Source organism: Rhipicephalus sanguineus, chromosome 1, assembly GCF_013339695.2.
Source record: "Rhipicephalus sanguineus isolate Rsan-2018 chromosome 1, BIME_Rsan_1.4, whole genome shotgun sequence".
Classification (NCBI taxonomy): Eukaryota; Metazoa; Arthropoda; class Arachnida; order Ixodida; family Ixodidae; genus Rhipicephalus; species Rhipicephalus sanguineus.
Window position 1 is genome coordinate 226,328,314 of NC_051176.1, and position 18,117 is coordinate 226,346,430.

Genomic DNA, 18,117 nt, shown 5'->3' on the forward strand with positions numbered 1-18,117 from the left:
AGACAGGCACATAAACTTGTCATAGTAAGCATGTGTGTGTGTGTGTGTGTGTGTGTGTACGTGCATGCGTGTGTAACATCTTGTGCTAGCTTTCTATGCCAACTAGGGCCTAAGCAAGAGTCTTATGGGCCAGTAAACAACCTTGAGGTCCAAAACTTGTGATGAAGAGATAACTGCACACTTGTACAATGTGACCATGCTGCCTCAAAAATTTCGTGAATAAGTTGCGTAATATGGAAGTTATGGAGGATAGAACAACCCTTTCGTGGCCACTTCGGCTGGTTTCGGTTTCTTGCTCGGCCTCTTTACCCTTCTTTGCTGCACAGAGGGGTAGGCATAGCCCATCTTCATGACTAGGTCTACATCAGCAACATAACACGACGTCAGCATTTACGTCATCGGTGCACAGCCATCAACTGAGCAAGGCTTCGTTCACGTGTCGCTCATGTCACTTACTCGCTAAGGTCCCTTATTGCTCGCAGGCAGCATGATGTGAGAATAGTGAGGTACATTGATGTGATTTGATGTGAAAAACAATGTGATGCGATTTTATTACTGATGCATTGTTAACTAAAAATAGGTAGCTTATCAACAATGAAAACAAGTAAGTCGGATGGCTTCATTATACAATATTAGCTAGTGCGAAAAACGAAGGTGCTCATGATCGGTGATGGTGACCCGGTGAAGGAGGTTGCAGTCAAGAGATGTTGTGAGGATAAATGAATCGCTGCATGTTTTGTTTAGACTTGATGTCGTTTATTTATCCGAGTAAACTGACATTGTTTATTTTATCCGTATTTTATGTGCAATTTTGCTGTATCCACACACAAATACAGTATCCAGTAAACAGTATACAGTAAACAGTATCCACACACAAATACAAATAAAGCATTGGATATGAAAAAGGTATTTTCATATTGGATGTGACTGCTTTAACAAAGTTTGAGTTCACCTCATTGGGAGTGAAAAAAAAATGTTGATCAGAAACGGCTTGAAGCAGCTAAAATAAGCGGCGCAACTTTTAATCCTCAGTGCTTTATTCTATGAGGATTTTGTGATGCTGCTGCAACTGTCATAGCCACCCCTACCTTTCATCTCTAAGTTATTACCTTCTCATAAGGCTTTGTACAGTGTTGTTGGCCTGCTGGTTGTATTTGTAGTGTTGAATTTCTGTGAGATCATCTGATAATGCCACTCCCCGACTCTTTCAGAATCCAAAGTTTAATGATGAGGAGGATCAGCTAGACCTGGAAGAAAAGTTCTATCTTCGAAGGCTAGATGCAGGCTTGTTCACTCTCCAGCTGGTAGATTACATCATGCTGGACATCTGCAGCTCAGGACCACCATCCGTGAGCATACTCCAACTATCTGAGCTAAACTATGTAAACCTTGTTGTAAGTCATTGCTGTTGTCCATGTCCTTCTATTACTGATCCTGTCTTTTGTGTTTTTTATTTGAAATATGTCGTACCCAAGCATCCACTAAACCTATATTGCAAAAACTTGCCTTTTACTAAAGGGGCCCTGCAACACTTTTTGAACATGATCAGAAAATGCTGCCGATTGGTAGTCAAGGCTCCCGCGAACATGTGAGCCAAACATTATAGCGTGGCATGCAGCATGGAATTCATAATTAAGTTTGAAAGTCAGCTAGAAATCGCTTGCTCTTATCTTGACAAATGGTGCCATATACCCAAAAGCACATGGACACGACCATCGGGTGATTTGAGCATTGTAAATTGCATGGTTATAGTGGCCGCCGCAGTGTGTTGCGCCGTGCCCGCGCCGTGCTCTATAGTGCTTGGTAGAATTACGCACAATATAATTACACCTGCACACTCCTGATCACATTGAAAGTGGGCCCGCATGTTCAAAGAAAACCAGTGCTCAAGGTCATGATACGTGCTGACGTACGGGCATAGCTTCCTGCCCCCTTGTCATCCCGCCCCGCGTAGCTTTCACCTCGCTCACTGGGACAAAAGGGAAAGTGCTTAGAGCATGCAACAAACCCCTGTACTTGACGGATTCTAAAAATTCTCCAATAGTGAGGTAATTTTATGATTAGTACTTCGAAAAGTACCGCAAGGCCCCTTTAAGGACTACTTTTGTAGGCTTGCTATGTTACAACAGTACATTTCAGTGCGATGCGTAGTTGCTTTTGAAGTTGCCTAGAGTTTATAGTTTTGATTACTTATTCTGGAATACATGTTAAAAGATCCGATCATTCTGGGGGACCAAGTCAACTGGCCCACGCTATTCACAGTTTTATAAGTAAGCAGTGTGTCACGATTACTTTTACTTATTCTAGATTAAACAGAGAGTACTGCAGATATTGAACCTGAGAGGAGGGTCTATCAAAACAATTAGGAATATCATGAGAGGTAAGTGTTTGTTGCATGTACAGTAAAATGTTTAAGCTCTTAAATGTTTTTCTTTTCCTGAAGAATCAGCACTATGTATTCAGCACTATATCAGAACTATGTGTATATGGACTTTGAGATTTAGCTTATTGTGATGATGTACTTCGTTCACTTCATTGCTGGTGTCCATTTTACTTTATGATGAAGTAATTTTCTAAAGGCATTTTCAAAATGTACATGGCCAGTGCTGAAATGTTAACTTTGCACTCGTACTTCATAGCATGTCTTTAAAACCTTTGCCTAGTATGAATGAGCTAAACTGTCTGTTGTTCAGCTTGTTTTTCTGTAAAAGAACTATTGTGCATTACAAAAAGCAAGCTGTATTTGGCTCACTACTATTACTGCATCAATTTCATTCTCTTTGACTCTGTTACCGTATATTTATTGCTGGCAAAATAACAGGGAAAATCTGATTTTTCAAAGCCTGACGGGGCCAAAAAAATATCCCAAAATGTGTCCAGGAAGTTAATCTTAAGAGAAAAGTCAGTGGAAAAAAAAAAGAGCTTGACAAACAAGATCTTATTTTAATGAATGTTCTTGCCACACGGATAGTCAAACATGTTGATTACGTGTTATTTTTGCAGAATATGCAGGCAACCTTGGTGATGCTAAAGATGAATCCCTGAAAGAGGCAGAACAGCAGAGAATACTGCAGTTAGTGGACCGGTTTTGAAGTCTCGCATCTACATCGTCATGCAGCTTGTAAATAAACATCAAATGGCTATTCCATGAAAGCATTGCCTTATTGCTTTTATTTTCCTGCAGCACAATTGGATACCAGATGACTAAAAACTAGGGATGGGCAAATATTCAAGCGAATATTACAGAATTTGAGTTCGCTTCGACACTATTTTAAATTATTCGAACTGAATGAATAGTCGTATATGTATTTGACTACGTGCAACCCTCTGAAAAGGTGGTTTCAGTGCAGCGTGGGGCTGCTATGCCATGAGACCACCTTTCCAGGGAAAATTCGCACTGCCGCGAAGCCATGCTATAAGTTTAAATGTACATATTACCTGCACCTCAATTAAATACGTAATGCATTTTACCGCTTATAACTTGCACCCTAATACTATTCAACTCCTGCTACTATTCGAATTTGCTTCCACTTCACTTAGAACCAAAAAAGTGACACTCGCACACGCCTAGTTCTAATTTAAAAAATATATATATATCTGCAAGTTAGTTGGGCCATGGCAAAAATGCTCACTGTTCTTTATAATATGCAATATACACTATTCGAATTATTTGACAAAATCACTATTCACTTCGAACCTCATTAACAGTGAAGAGAGAACATACAAACAGCATTGTGGCTGAACTTTTTATTGGTTAACATGAATACAAGAACACTGCTTGAAGATCTAGTGACTGTCTTTATATCATTTCTGATAGGTCCAGCATAAAGGATATTGGCTTGCCTTACAAAGCATACACTGCAGTAACTGTCTGTAAAGGAGCAAAAATGTTCCAACTTGGAAACCCACTACCACAGAAAGCAGCCACAAAACTGGACTCTGTTGCAGATAACAGTATAGGCTAGGAAAGAAGCAAAGAGGAACATGGTTTTCACACATGCATACTGAGTAAGCAACAGTATAAAATGTTTCCCTATGCACCTAAAAACATGGCCTAAGCACACAGTGAACGTACTACATGCTCACGGCTATTGCCAACCATTTATGACCCAGGCCCTCAATTTCCATAAAGTTAATGCAGAAAGTCTAGATGGGCAACATTGGGCACCCTTAATGAAATACCGCTGCAAAGGCAAAATATAAATAATAGTCAAGCCTGAGACGAGCACTCACATTTACTTTTTTGAAGTGCCATGAAGGCGGTGTCCAAAGAATTGCGGCATATTGTTTTCTAGGGCAGTGTGATCACATTATTTGAACAGAACATTTTCTGCAAGTCTCAGTCATAGCAGTTAAAATAGTTGCAGACAAAAGTGAGCTCAAATGTACTTTACACATTTGCACTTTAAGGGTGCAATATGCAAGTCATATTTAAAAGGAGGAATCGACAGACGGTAAATGACAGTGAGATTTAATGTTTACCGGCTGATGTATGGACAACCAAATGTAGCCTACATTGATACGTTCTACTTGGTCTGAATGCCAGGGCCAATGAGTTCATCCAATTTTGCCATGATGTTATCTGAGCAGTGCTCGCCCATATAGTCTGCACGCCCTTGCTCCCATGCCAACATCCCTGACAAATCGTCAACAGTTGTGGGCTCCACACTGGCTTCGGGTAGGATGTTGCAGTTGTCATCTACTGCTACAGGCAAAGGCTTCGGGAGGTCCTTCTCTTTAGGTACTGTGTTTGCACTGTGTGCAACTGGAACGGAGGCACTATTTGTATCTGGTTCAACACCATGCTCTGGATCCTCTACTACTTCAGAAACTCCAGCCTCTGTGCCTACAGCTACGGTGTCTGGAGATGTCCCGATTGTCGATTCAGGAGCAGTGCGTGCCCCCGGTGGGAGGTAGAGGATGGGCTTGGGGTGTGTACGAAGAGATGGTGCTGGAAGGTACACCACTGGCTCAGCCACAAGGAATGATGGAAAGTGCTGCAGGATGTCCAGAGCACATGTGTAGCGCTGCTCACTGACCTTGTTCTGTATGGTCTGCAAGTATAGACAATGTTTCCTGTTTGTCAGGTTTGCAATAGAAACGTTTTAACACAACATTGTTGAAGTTTACAGAAAACTAAGAAATAAGAAATTGCCTAATAACAATGAGAAGACCACACCACAAATACTTTTGGATGCTCATTAGTATTTAGAAATACAACACAAGGAAGAACATTTGTGAAGCTGAAGTCTACTAGGCATTTCCAAATTTGTTAAGTCATAGTGACGTGCTTGGTATGGTTATAATGCAAGGTGAGCAAATCTGATATAGCTTGTGATAGGATCAGAGGGAAAACTAGTAGTATGTAAATGTAAACTGCTTAATGAAGTGATGGTTCAATGATAATTCATCTACTCAGGAGGAGGCATAATGGAACCATTTCATTTTCGGTCAAGGAAAGAAGATTACTTTTAAGGGCTCGTCTGTTAGTTCTCAATAATATTGTGTCTAACATTTCTGGTCAGTGTATACTACTTAGACAGTACTCTTGTGTTTGTAGCACAATGAACAATTTTCTTCCTGTCCATTTTCACTGCATGCTAGTAATGGAGAACAGTGAATGCATGAAGAAAGAAAAAAAAAAAGAAAAAGAGGTGCAACAGTTAACAGCCTTGTAAAGCATGCTCCAAACAAAGCATGAAAAGCACATGTGCTCACAAGTGTGAAAGTTATGGCTTGGCAAAAGCACAAAGCAGAATCTAATAAGTGAGAACAATTTCCTATTGTGTAAATATATGATTGTACAAACCGAAGAGAACAGTGGAAGAACCCTCTTGACAAATATCTGTACCCAGAACTGAACAAACTGGGCGTATGTTGGGTGTACATTGGCAGCAGGTGACAAAGTGCCTGTGGGAGGATGGAATTTCACATTCCACGGCTTGTATCCACCAAGAAACTGCACCACTTTGACATTACGGCCAAACCTGCAATATGAAAGAACAGTCCAAAATATGTTATGCCAGAAGTAAACAATGTTTACAGGACATTAATTAATGTTCTTCTATAAAAGTATGAAGAAATATTGGAATGCAAACTCACTGCCTAAATGCAGGCTTGTAGGTGTAGCAGACATTTGCCATCAGATTGTAGATAAATGGCAATCTGCGGTTTATGTCAGAAGACCAATTACGAAAATAAGTATTTAACAAGCCTTGATCACCTCCTGAAAAGGGCACAAACAAATGCAATTACTGCAGAAAAATTGCTTGAATTGCAATGTAAGGAACATATTTTGTACATGCAAATGGTTTGGAAAAAAAGGTATATTCAAGGCAAAGGCATTACAAATACAACTGCAAAAACAGGTGCAAGCCCTGTATTTGAATATAAAGTGATTAAAACATAATTAGAGGTGTGCATATATTTGAAATCAAATAAAAAACTGTGTCCTTGATCCACATTTGATTTGATTGACCATTCAAAGTTGTAGAAATTTCATGAACATTCAAACAGTGCAGGTTACAACAAGCTCAATTTAAAAAATTGACCACTTCTCACCATCAAAGCTCCCTTGGCGTTCAGCAAAGCTGATGAGGTCCCAGAAAGTTTGCATAGATGGTACATACACAAACAGACCACTATTAAAGCAGTCTGGCCAGCCAATATCAGGTACAGCTGACAGCTCATCACGTTCGAACAACTCATCACAGTTTTGAACAACCTGGAAAGCGGAAACAAGTTAACTGAAAAGTGCAGTCTTCTCTGACATATGAATGCAACATACACATAAAACTGCTTGCCCTGAGCTAAACGCAACTATAATGCACTAACATATAGTAAAAAAATTATTCAGATTGTACATATACATGTTAATGTTATGTTATGTAAAAATAACCTTACCATGTCATACTGATAGCCCGGTAATCTTATCCACCTTTTTTCAATCTACAGAGAATGTTTCTTCTAGGGTAAGAAAAAAAAATATTCCCTTCATGGCCACTGCTGTTCTACTGCTAACTTCAATAATGACCCGCCAGTCTACAAGTCACTACCAAACTATGAGTGAGCTCAAAAACAGAGCAGCCAACATGCATGTCAAATTCTTCTGACATAAGGACAAACTGTCGGGTTAAATGGTTTTGCATAGCTGATGTGAAAAATTGGTGCAATGAAAGAACACACACAGCTTGTCTATTTTTTTTCTTCACTCCCTGTGCGTGCATGTACCAGCCCTTCTAACATGCTGTGCCAACCACTAAGTCATATGCACATAATAAGCCCTTCAAAAGTAATGCTCAATTAGTATGTGGCAGTTTAAAACTGCATTAAGAAAAGTACCTGCCCTGCACCTGGTGCTGTTATTCAAGTAGTTTTGTACACACAGTGGCAAGATTAAAACACAAAGGCTACAAGGGCTTGTACATTGCATCTCTGGCAAATATCAAGAAATGCTGTATACTTTAAATTAAGTGTAATTTGACTGGTCCAATATAATGATGCTCTTCATTCAATCATATTTCACCTTTAACATCCTTCAGGTCAAATGGTCAGTCCTTGTGGTACATAAAGAATGAAACTATTCTCTCAGATCAGGAATACTGCTTTCAATGACTGCTGAATGGCTCAGCCTATGAAACTGCTCACTTCACATTAGCATTAATTTCATGTTGCACAGTAGGCAGAAGCACTGGCAGATGAAGAGCCAAAAATTCATGAAAGCAACTAAATTCCCATCGCACTGCGAGGCATGTTAGAAGTTAATCCATGAAGTGGAAGTATCGTGGAGAGGATGCAATCAAGAATACAGCACCTGGCCACTACTTTTGGCCAGAGACAAAACGCACAGAAAATGGGTTTACAAAGAACTGGAACAAAATTATATTTTATTAGTATCATTGTTAAGTGCTACGTGATCAATAGGGACACAGGAGCAATACTTTGCAATGACAATACCCGGCCAATACATGTACAACATGTATTGGCTGGGTATCTCAAACTGTTCTTCAACCAAAGTAAAGCAATGAGAGATCAAGATTCTCGGTAAAAGTTTCAACAGGATGGCAATTGTTAGAAGTATTCTACATCAAGACAAGAGATACTAACTGCATTAGCAGTACGCCAGTCTTTTCGCAAGTGAGATGCAGATACTATTCGGTATGACGCTTTAGTACACAGTGTTGTACAAGTTTCCTACACCCCTCATGGAATGAACATTTGACACCTGGCATTTGACCCTTTGGTTCTGTACCATTCTTCTAAGTCTGTCTTTCCTAGTAGTGCCAACATGCAATTTAAAGTTTATAAACTAGCTTGGTGCCACACAAGTACCAATGCGAGACAACAAACCAAACCTTAAGAGCTCACCAGCATTCCAGCATCCAAGAAAATACACTTTGAAAACTGTGTCAACCGCCAAGCGTGGAGCTTGGTGTATGACACACCGATGTCTGGCTGTTCCAAGAGGGCAAGTTTAGTGGTACCTTGTGTCCCAAGAGAACGGACTGAGAGCACCACGTTGAAGACGCATGACAGCAGATGCCTGTAATCACAATTCACAAATACAACTGCGTTCTGGATAGTTTGCTACACAGAATTTACCACATTCAACGTCATGTGAACAGTCGCCATAGTTGTCTTATACTACACATAATTAAACGCATATCACAAACAGAAAAAATTGTGGTTGTTATAATACCACATCTAATGAACAATTCTATAAAAACCTGCACACAATAAAGCAAAATTAGTCTTCATTTTCCTTGTACTACCAACAGCTTCAACCATTCATATGCAATCAACTTTGAGCAATCAGGTATCAATCAATTCAATTATGTCTAACAGTTACAAGAGGTGCAAGCTTTGTTATGAGGTTTTCCTTATTTTTGACCTGAATGTTTAATACTGCCGAGCTCTAACCAGACTATGTTGCCAGCAGCTCCATTAACCAGTATTGCCAAAAGCACAGACCTCATTCAACTAATGGTGGGGCTGCTTTCAAGCCCTTCGCAGCACTGTGCCACAGTGTCAACACCAAATGTAAGAACAGCATTTGCCTGAATTCACTGAATGCAGACTAAGAAAAGGTTTTCAGCACAAAGCAATGACCTGGACAGAAGGGTTGAATACACATAACATGCCACTGGACTATGAACACGTAATCCCACTTTGACACTTGATATAACAATCAATGCAGTGTGTGTCCGCCCCGCCCTTTTTTTTTTTGTCATGCAAACAGTTCATCGCTTAGGCTGGCAGACAGATTTTTGCAATTAAGCTTGCTTCTGTTAGTATAACTGACAGTTCACTGATACATGATTTCCAGTTCCCTGTACACATAGGCATGTGCAGGGTTCCCCTTCGGGTGGGGGGGGGGGGGCAAAGGTTCATTGCGGCACCCCCCTCCCTATCAAATCAATGTACGGGGCAGACTTTGCACCCCCCTCTTCTTAGGTGACTGGGGGGGGGGGGCATCCCCTGACCGCCCGTGTGCACACCTATGCCTACACTTTCTGCAAAGAGCAACATTATATCGATCATATACCTACGATATACCTTTTTACTATTGACTGCATGGTAAAGGTATATCTAAAATATACCTTTATCATACAGTCAGCAGTTCACAGCACAAGTAATGGGCAGCTGTGTAAACGACAAGACAAGAGGACACAGAGGATCTCTAGGATATGCTTCCATCCGGCATCTACATCATAGCTATTGCACTGTACAATTAATTTTTTTATAAGTCAAGAGTTGGACAGGATCTCATCTAATCGGGGAATGACATGGATGAAGAAAATAGGAGCCTTGTTTGTGAACAAGGCTACCGTGAAGGAGCCAGACACATTTTTTATATATGTATTTTTACTTTGGTCGGCACTGCGTTTTTCTTCGTCCTTATTTGTTTGTTTAAAAATACCTAACAGGCTCCAGGGGAGGCATCAAGTAAGGGGGCAGCACATGACGTGTGTCAAGCGAACATAGAATATTGAATGGAAAAAAAAAGTACAATGCTATAAAGTATCAATTTTAATAATTGCACTGAATACATCTCTAAGAACACAAATTCATGCAAAAAAAAAAAAAATGTGGCATGCGTAAGAGCATTGGAAAAAAGCCATTTTATTTAGCAAGAAAGCTGCCAGCTGGCAAGTGGGATACCTCCGAACTTTATATACAGGCCTTATTAAATAATTTATTAGCCATTGCAGAATCTATGATAATTCAACCGGGATGAAATACTGTCTGGGTGAAAGTTCAACCAGATGGTACGTGTTGGTACGTATGTTGGTGTTTTCTGCTGCAAGCGTTTTCTTGCATGAAATGTTGGGTGAACTAACCAGGTCTCGAGGCAAACATTACCTGCACAATGAAATTTTCAAATGTATAATTTAATCTGGATGACATAATTTGAAGAATGTTCCCCATTTTAACAAGGTCACATTAAAGGACATTAAGTGAATGTGAAAAAAACGTGATCCAAATGGTTTGTGTGTGCATGTGTAAGAGGGGGGTGGTGCTTGTCATAGAAGCCCGCAGGCGCTATATGCACACAGTGGCAAATATGAGCTCTTCAAAAAGCAGAAAATCTTCATTACTTCCATTTTCTGCAATTTGATGGCCAAACACATTTCAGTGCCCTTAAACTTGTGTAACTGATGACACATTCTTTATTGCAACAATGTTGTGAAAGCATTGTTTGGCAACATCCACAACCATACCTTCACTATGCTTAAAAACGCACACTACTGTCGATAGCTGCTGCTTTGGTTTTTATTTCCGTCCAATACATAGACAAGTTAACTCAATATGTAATTAATTCACAATCCAAAGAAAACACACTGCTGACAATTTGCAAAGGTTAAAGGAGTCCTGACACAAAAATTTTCGCCCCGCGTTTTTTTGCTGCAATGTGTTGCTGGGGGCCTGTTAGTAATAACACGGCACATCGTTTGCTGCAGCGCGCGACAGATAATTACAAGCTCCTCATTACCGACACAGCCTCAATTTCGGTTTGACAGAGCTCCAAAAACGACAAGCCGCCGGGTGCAACTATCACCACCTAGCGAGTGAAACGCTCAGTCACGTGAGCACACAGAACAGTGACGCATTTCCGTGTGGTCTGTCGTCGTCGGGCTCATTGTCGTCTGATGGCAACGATTTTCTTGCAGCGGGGATGGAAGGAATTTTCGACGTGGCAAATCACTTCAAGTTTGACCCGCTGGTGAGGAGCGATTCGTCGGGAAGCGCGTCAAAACAGAAATGGTGGCTACGACGTCATCATAACTTGTACCGGCTGAAACGATTACGGAAGTAGGGGGGTCACCTCGGGTCACCTCCGAGGGTGTCAATGCACCAGGTGCGGCCTATAATGCTGGATCGCGCTCGCGAACTTCAAAATTCATATAAAATACCTTCCAAGCTTTATTCGCTGTCGATATTTTGCAGATGGTACACACACGTACACGGGAATCAATCCAGCAGGCTATCTCGGCCGCGAAATTTTGTGTCAGTACCCCTTTAAATTGCTAATAATTCCCTGTGCCCCACAGCTAAAGAAACATAGGTTAATCACTAATAGTGTAAAGCAAGCATTTTCTGAGGCTAATATTAGTGAATAAAATTGAACTGTGAAACTAATGAGGAAAAGTACAGATATGAACAACCAACCTGAATGCATGAGACACTCCATCAGTCACCAAGATGACAAGAGACCGAGAGGTTTTGGAGAGCCACAGTGAATTTCCCAGGACAAGGCATAGCATGGCACTTAGGTCATTGTTTGCCATGGTAACATAAGCTTCATCTCGCACACTTGGCACCGCTGGTTCTGGGATAAGTGGCTGGACAAGATCAGTCATCCAATCTGAACTAAGAGATGACTTTCGTCTAGCCCCGCTATGTTCTGCTGGAGGTAACCCATTGCCTGCCAGATTTTCTTGGACGTTTGACCCAAGGTTATGAAGCTGGAGCTCCGATGGTCGCTTGACTGAGTTCAGGTGTTCTCCACTTTCACTGAAATGAGCATCTAATTTGATCTCATCACTTTTTGAAGGCTGAATTACATCTCCATTGTATTGTGAAGTTGGCGGTGACAAGCCAATTTCTGGTGATATGACATGTTGCACTTCTGGGAGCTGAGGAGCAAAGAGGCTCAGCTCATCTTGCTTAGGCAGGTTCGGCTGCTCCAAACCAGTTGGAACGAGGGCACTGCTCAGTGAGTTTATAGCAACACTGCTCATGGGTGCACCCATGTCTGGTACCTGGCCAGCAGGCAAACTCAGAGGCTGAGAGTGAAATGAAACAGTGCCTTCACTTTGAAACTTTCCACTGTCTGGAAAGTTCTGTACACCTTGGGCTGAACGCAAGAGTTCCGTATGCCCTTTGTTTGAGCTTTGAGTGGAAGTGTGGCCCGGTACAGGCATTGAGGAAGGTGATGCGGGACACTGCCATGCATGAGCTTCTGGTGAAGCAGCATTTGCCTGTCCATTATGCAAGCCCGAAGGATACTGAGCATCCTTATGGTCCAGTCTGTCGGCTGCCGCTGTGGAGCCGCTTCCAAATGAATGAGGGACCCAGGTTTTTTGAAAGGATGCAAGTTTCTCCCGTGCACACCAGCTACAGTCTGGAGGGTCCTTCCCTTTCACAATAATGTCTACACTGAGCTGCTGGATAAGTGTCTGGATTGCGGAGACATATTGCATCATCGACTGTGAACAGGAACTACAGAGTGGTGGGTCCTGCATATGCAGAGGCTGCTTCTTTTTAGCACTCAGCATTTTGGTATAATAGTCATTAAAATCGTCAGATGCAAGCTGCGAGTGACGAACACAGTGCTTCCTATCATCCTGGTATACACCTAGTCTTTGTGGATTGGTATTTGAACTGTATTTATCCGACTGACTAGCAACTATCGCTCGAGATATGTCCACCCTCAAGTCGGGAATGCTGGGAAATACAGGACAAGGATAAGATGGCTCTGTAGCTTGTGGAACTTGGTGTGATTTCTTAGCCATGCTGTTTTTCATAGGGTCATTGGTTAAGCTTCCTTCGAAAGAGAAGCTCTCAAGTTCCAAGCCGTCACTGGACTTTGGATCTGTGCTAGTGTAGGTGAAGGAAACTGTACTGGGCATTGTACTATCATTTTCTACTGCTGCCTCTGCTGGTGCTGCCCTTGCCGACTCTTCAACTATGCAACTTGAATTATCACAGTGAGGGCGGGGAGCTGGAGGATCAGTGAAGGAGTGGAGGTCATCTTCAATCACCAAAGATTCCGGTAGATCTGCCTGGTTGATTTCCTTTTGAAGGGGCTGCCATCGTCCAAACCTAGAATGTGCAACGTTTACACCATTACTTTCCTTTGTTATCTCTCACAAAACTCACTTTGCCTAAACACATCAGTGGCCATCAATTTACGCTTACCACTAATTTAATGAAAGTAGTGCGCATCCATTGCATATAAGAAAAAAAAAACTCTGAACATGCTAGAAACTAATACACAGATGGTACAATAACCATCAAGTTCTGATACACGGTTTGAGTGCAGCACAAACACTGTAGTGAAACAAGGCACTGCATTCATACCATGAATTTGGACCATCTTTTTATCTAAATTGCATTCTTGATTTATATCTGGTCATTAAATGTTACTCTCCTTGAATACAAATCACACAGGCAAAGAAAAGTTCAGTATTTCAAGCAAATCAAGCCTAACTCAGTGCCACTATCATTGGTATAGCCTACAAAACGTTCTTCACATATTCCTGCGAGAAAACTATCAAGCTTTAAATAAGGAGGCCACTAGTATGTTGTTTACTTAGAGAGACTCCTGCCTTTACAACATGCTTTTCTTTAACATAAATTTTAGCCCAAACTTTATGCAATAACATACTCATAGCATGCATTGACCATTATACTAAAGGTTCAATCACACCTGTGACAACCACTGGTCGTGCAAACAATATTCACACCTGTTAGTGCGACCTATACCCGTCGCCACACCAAATTCCAATTGCTCGCACTGCCGTTGCTTTGCAAAATAAGGTAACGTCCTACTGCTGTGCATGTGATTGGTTCCAAGGTTTGTGACTTTTTACTTTAAAGTGGAGTTGGGCGAAATTAAATGAAATTTAAATTAAAAAAAACTATGCACTGTATTCGTGCGACCAAAAAATTGAGCAGGGAGCGACTGAGTCAAAGCAGTCACTTTTTGACCAAAGCGGCCATTTGCTTTGTTTGACCAAGGCGACCAGTCGCTCTGCTTGGTCGCACAACAGGTGCTAGTCACAGGTGTGAATTAGCCTTATCAGGGGTTGAATTTGACTACACAATGAACAAACAGTCAGGCATCCATTTTCATGAGCAAAATCATGAGTGCAAAAAACACTTCCTTGCAGGTGCTCATTTCTTGTCTCACGAGCATGTGGCGACACCGATTGTGACAGCAAGTATTATGGTTCTCAGCTGCCCTACTATATTATTATTAGCTTAATACCGCAGTCCAGTTGCTCATAGCTTCTGTTCATCCAGAGTCTGGCAGATGCTGCCCTTTCGAATATGGAAATCAACTAAAGTAAAAACCAATTATGTTGAAGCGGTCAGCTCTCAAATACCAGTGGCATTCTGGCTGCATCTTTATAAGCACTACAGTCACCTACAGATCTTGTTATGAAGAGGTCAAAAATGCAGCAAAGCTCAATACTGCATAGTGTCCTTGCACAGGGCCATTATGGTGAAGATACCATGTACATGGCAAGTGCAAGGCCCCTTATACAAACTAAGATAAAGCGTGATGGTTCTAAAGGTTGCCAGTGCACCAAGTATACTTAGTACCAATGAGAAAAGCCTAGGGATTCCCAATGAGGAGTGTGGGTGCCATTTTGGGGGTGCACAACACGAGAGCAAGAGTGGTCATGCAAGTCATGCTACAGGCAAGTAGGCAAAAATTGCTGATCAGTGCAAAAACTGGTGCAAGAACATGCCTCAGAAGAGCAATCAATTCAGTAAACCACTAAAAGTTTATGCAAGTCTGTCAATACCTGTGTGTGTGTGATATATATATATATATATATATATATATATATATATATATATATATATATATATATATATATGCAAAAATTGCTGATCAGTGCAAAAACTGGTGCAAGAACATGCCTCAGAAGAGCAATCAATTCAGTAAACCACTAAAAGTTTATGCAAGTCTGTCAATACCTGTGTGTGTGATATATATATATATATATATATATATATATATATATACACACACACACACACACACACCACACACACACACACCATTGTCAGAGTGCGTCAAGAAACTGCAAATTTAGTGGTGCTGACTTGCTAACAAGGTGGTCAACAACTGCCACCACAAGTTATCCAGAAAGTACAGAAACCAATTAATAATTTGATATGGTACCCTTCCTTCCCCTCCCCAACAATGAAAAAAAAAAGCATTTTCCGCTTCACCTAGGCATGCCTGCACACAAAGTGGATTTCATAATCTTGTAATTTTGGAAGGTCCTGAAGTTCCATGCAGTTTCTTGGTCATTAAAATTGTTGAATCATAAGTCTGTGTCCATATACTCAAAGTGCAAACAGTTCAGTAACCTACTTACGTGTACAATACCTCTGATATACTAGTGCCTCTAGGCAACGAAAAAGATGAGATTATGAAGAGAAAAAAAAAAGGCTTGCCATGAATATAGTGGTCTGAAATGCAAGCTTCAGCACTGGCTTTTCAAGATATGTGTGGAAAAATTCAAGCTGCTTCTTTGGATCTTACAGTATTAAATTATCCAGGACAGCACTTTGTTTATATGAGAACAATGCAAAAATGACAGAAATCAAGTATTTGATAATGTACACACAGACCTATCACTGCTTCCTGTGCTAATCGTTGTAATAATTTTATAAGTATTATTTAAGGAAGCAGTTTTCAAGACAAATTTTCCACAAAAAAAAATAGGCATTGTATGCAATTAGCACAAAAATTTCAGTAAGTGGTGGCAAGCAGACATGGCCCTGTGGATGCTTTAGTGTGCTTATTCTCAGGTAAATAGCCATAATAGTGTTAACCTTTGGCACGGCATAATGCTACTTAATGTTAGGAGGACCAAACAACCATCATACTTCAGCTTTCGTGCAAACATGTGTATCAAATTAGATTTGCCCGGAAAGGCAGTTCAGAATAATTTATTCCAGACTAGGTCCCTCGACCCGAAGTGTAGATGAATGCAGACACATCACAGCAGCTGCAGTTTTTATTGAGAATTATTTACATATGCTGAACAGGCATCCTACTAAGAAATGCAGAGAAAATATACATCATAAGTGTTGTTAAAAATAAGAAGCACAGGAATAATTGTTTGGGCTGGTTGGTTCCTGCCCATTATAAAATAGTACAATTAAGGTGAGAACAAGGTGTACACAGAATGCGCATGTGTCTGTACCTTTGTCCTCATCTTGTTTGGACAGTTATATACTGAATCTATTACAAAGTCGGGTCCAATGGATTGCATTTAGGGGGTGTTTCATGCAAACACAAACAGTGCAGCTAATAAACTTATCACGAATTTACCAAAAACGAAGTGTCAATGCATGCTTTGCATTAAGCCGTCAAAAATGCAGTTTGCAGACTTGTGTGCATATATACATAACAGAACATACAACTGTCACTCGATCATCCATGGTGCTTCATCGGCAACAAAAGGAACACTGCCTAGAAGAAAAAGCGCATACAATTAAACTGACGATCGACACAGCAATTCGTTTCTGCGATCAGCTAGGGCAGACCAATTCAGTGATTTACGTACAGAAAAAAAGGCTAGGCGGTCGAAAAATTGCAGCCGTTCACGAATGAACGTCCAAAAGCACTCGACAGATGTGCGACAATTTTCGTCGTTGACATCACTTTAGAGGGCATTCGTCCCCGCTGGCGTGATGCTCTGCCGACTGGCCGCACCATCGGTTATGAACGACACGATGTGTTTACGACTACCAACCGACAAGATAAAACGTAATCGCGCTACAATCCAGACGCCAAGGCAACAAACCTCCACGCGGGTGACCTCGAAGCAATCGACAAGCGAGAAAGAACAGGAAAGCTGAAAACCACAGAGGTCCATGAACAATGTTTATCAGCGGAGCCCTGGGCCGTAACAAGAGCACTGCTGCACCCAGCTGTCAAGCACACCTACGAAGAAACGCGTGCGAAGTTCGGAATCGAAGATATTGCGGTCGCGAGCGGACGGCGAAAACCTGCAGACCGTGGGCGGGCGCTTCAAACAGGTTTTCCGGGCCTCCAGAGCAAGCGAACTTGTTCCGTCGTCTTTTCAACAAAACGACAACTAGAGTCAGGAAAGCACCAACGTACATAACCGTTATATATACACGCTTACAGGCGCGTACAGCACACTCGAGTGGGAAACCAAGAGAACTCCCAAATGTGGAGACGGATAAGATTTGCTGCCACTTGTGAGACAATCGAAACTCGGAATAGTGAGCGTAAGTAAACAAAACGAAGGCTCAGTACTGCGACGGCAACCAACGATATTTCGCTCTTTCCGTGTTGTGCGAAAGCAACTTGCGTTGCATTGAACACGGCTTTAAACACGAGAGCTGCTTTGTGACAGCAAAGAAACAAGCAAAAAAATACCGTGTAAACGTCGCACCAGGGGAATAAGGCACGCAACACAGCCTTCGAACGCCGGCGTTCCAAGTCACGTACTGTCCGTTAGCCGACTTTCACAATATTGCCAAAGCATGACAGATTAAGTTCGCCTTTCAATTAACTATAAAAGTATACCACACAATAAAAAAGATAATCGCTTCCAGCGAAACTTACTCAGTAGACTCCGAAAATTCGATATTCAACGGCTCCCTCTGAGCAGAACTCATGCTTGATCAGACGTTGGAAGCACGATATCCGGCACTTGTGCTCAATGAAAGGTACACAGAATTAAAAATTTTAAAGCCGGCCCCGCCGTGGAACTCATAGCTCCCGCGTCATGCTCGAATGTAAACAGGCAGCGTCAACCGGCACCGCACCGTCGCACACACCGTGCATTAGTCCGCGTCGCACACACCCGCGATTAGTCCGCGTCAAACTCTCTC

General features: G+C 41.5%; 2 protein-coding genes across 4 annotated transcripts in view; one reads left to right on the plus strand and one right to left on the minus strand.

Annotated features, from left to right (window-relative positions):
- Positions 1-3,141, plus strand: part of LOC119373468 (beta-catenin-like protein 1) — a 50,402-nt gene extending 47,261 nt beyond the window's left edge. For both annotated transcript variants that reach the window (XM_037643503.2, XM_049419922.1), the window contains 3 exons: positions 1,212-1,349; positions 2,308-2,380; positions 3,004-3,141. In XM_037643503.2, coding sequence (XP_037499431.1) covers positions 1,212-1,349; positions 2,308-2,380; positions 3,004-3,092 — 300 coding nt within the window. In that variant the 3' untranslated portion in view covers positions 3,093-3,141. The remainder of the gene's footprint in view (positions 1-1,211; positions 1,350-2,307; positions 2,381-3,003) is intronic.
- Positions 3,142-4,454: 1,313 nt separating this feature from the next.
- LOC119373448 (uncharacterized) lies at positions 4,455-18,063 on the minus strand. 2 transcript variants are annotated; one of them, XM_037643480.2, is made up of 8 exons: positions 17,849-18,061; positions 16,672-16,723; positions 11,671-13,326; positions 8,368-8,542; positions 6,562-6,724; positions 6,103-6,226; positions 5,810-5,987; positions 4,455-5,054 (listed from the first exon to the last, which is right to left on the minus strand). In XM_037643480.2, the coding sequence occupies exons 3-8, from the start codon at positions 13,131-13,133 to the stop codon at positions 4,527-4,529; spliced, it is 2,631 nt and encodes an 876-aa protein (XP_037499408.1). In that variant the 5' UTR covers positions 13,134-13,326; positions 16,672-16,723; positions 17,849-18,061; the 3' UTR covers positions 4,455-4,526. The 2 variants fall into 2 exon arrangements, with proteins under 2 accessions (XP_037499408.1, XP_037499399.1); XM_037643471.2 differs by lacking the exon at positions 16,672-16,723 and having other exon boundaries at positions 17,849-18,063.
- Positions 18,064-18,117: the final 54 nt, after the last annotated feature.

What these genes read in the sequence shown, in the direction of transcription:
- LOC119373448 (XM_037643471.2), bottom strand. Translation starts at nt 17,901, where the DNA reads ATGAGTTCTGCTCAGAGGGAGCCGTTGAATATCGAATTTTCGGAGTCT. An exon ending in GGAGTGTCTCATGCATTCAG is followed by an intron (nt 8,543 to 11,670) that starts GTTGGTTGTTCA and finishes TTGTGATTACAG; the next exon opens with GCATCTGCTGTCATGCGTCT. An exon ending in TTCTTCCACTGTTCTCTTCG is followed by an intron (nt 5,055 to 5,809) that starts GTTTGTACAATC and finishes CTATACTTGCAG; the next exon opens with ACCATACAGAACAAGGTCAG.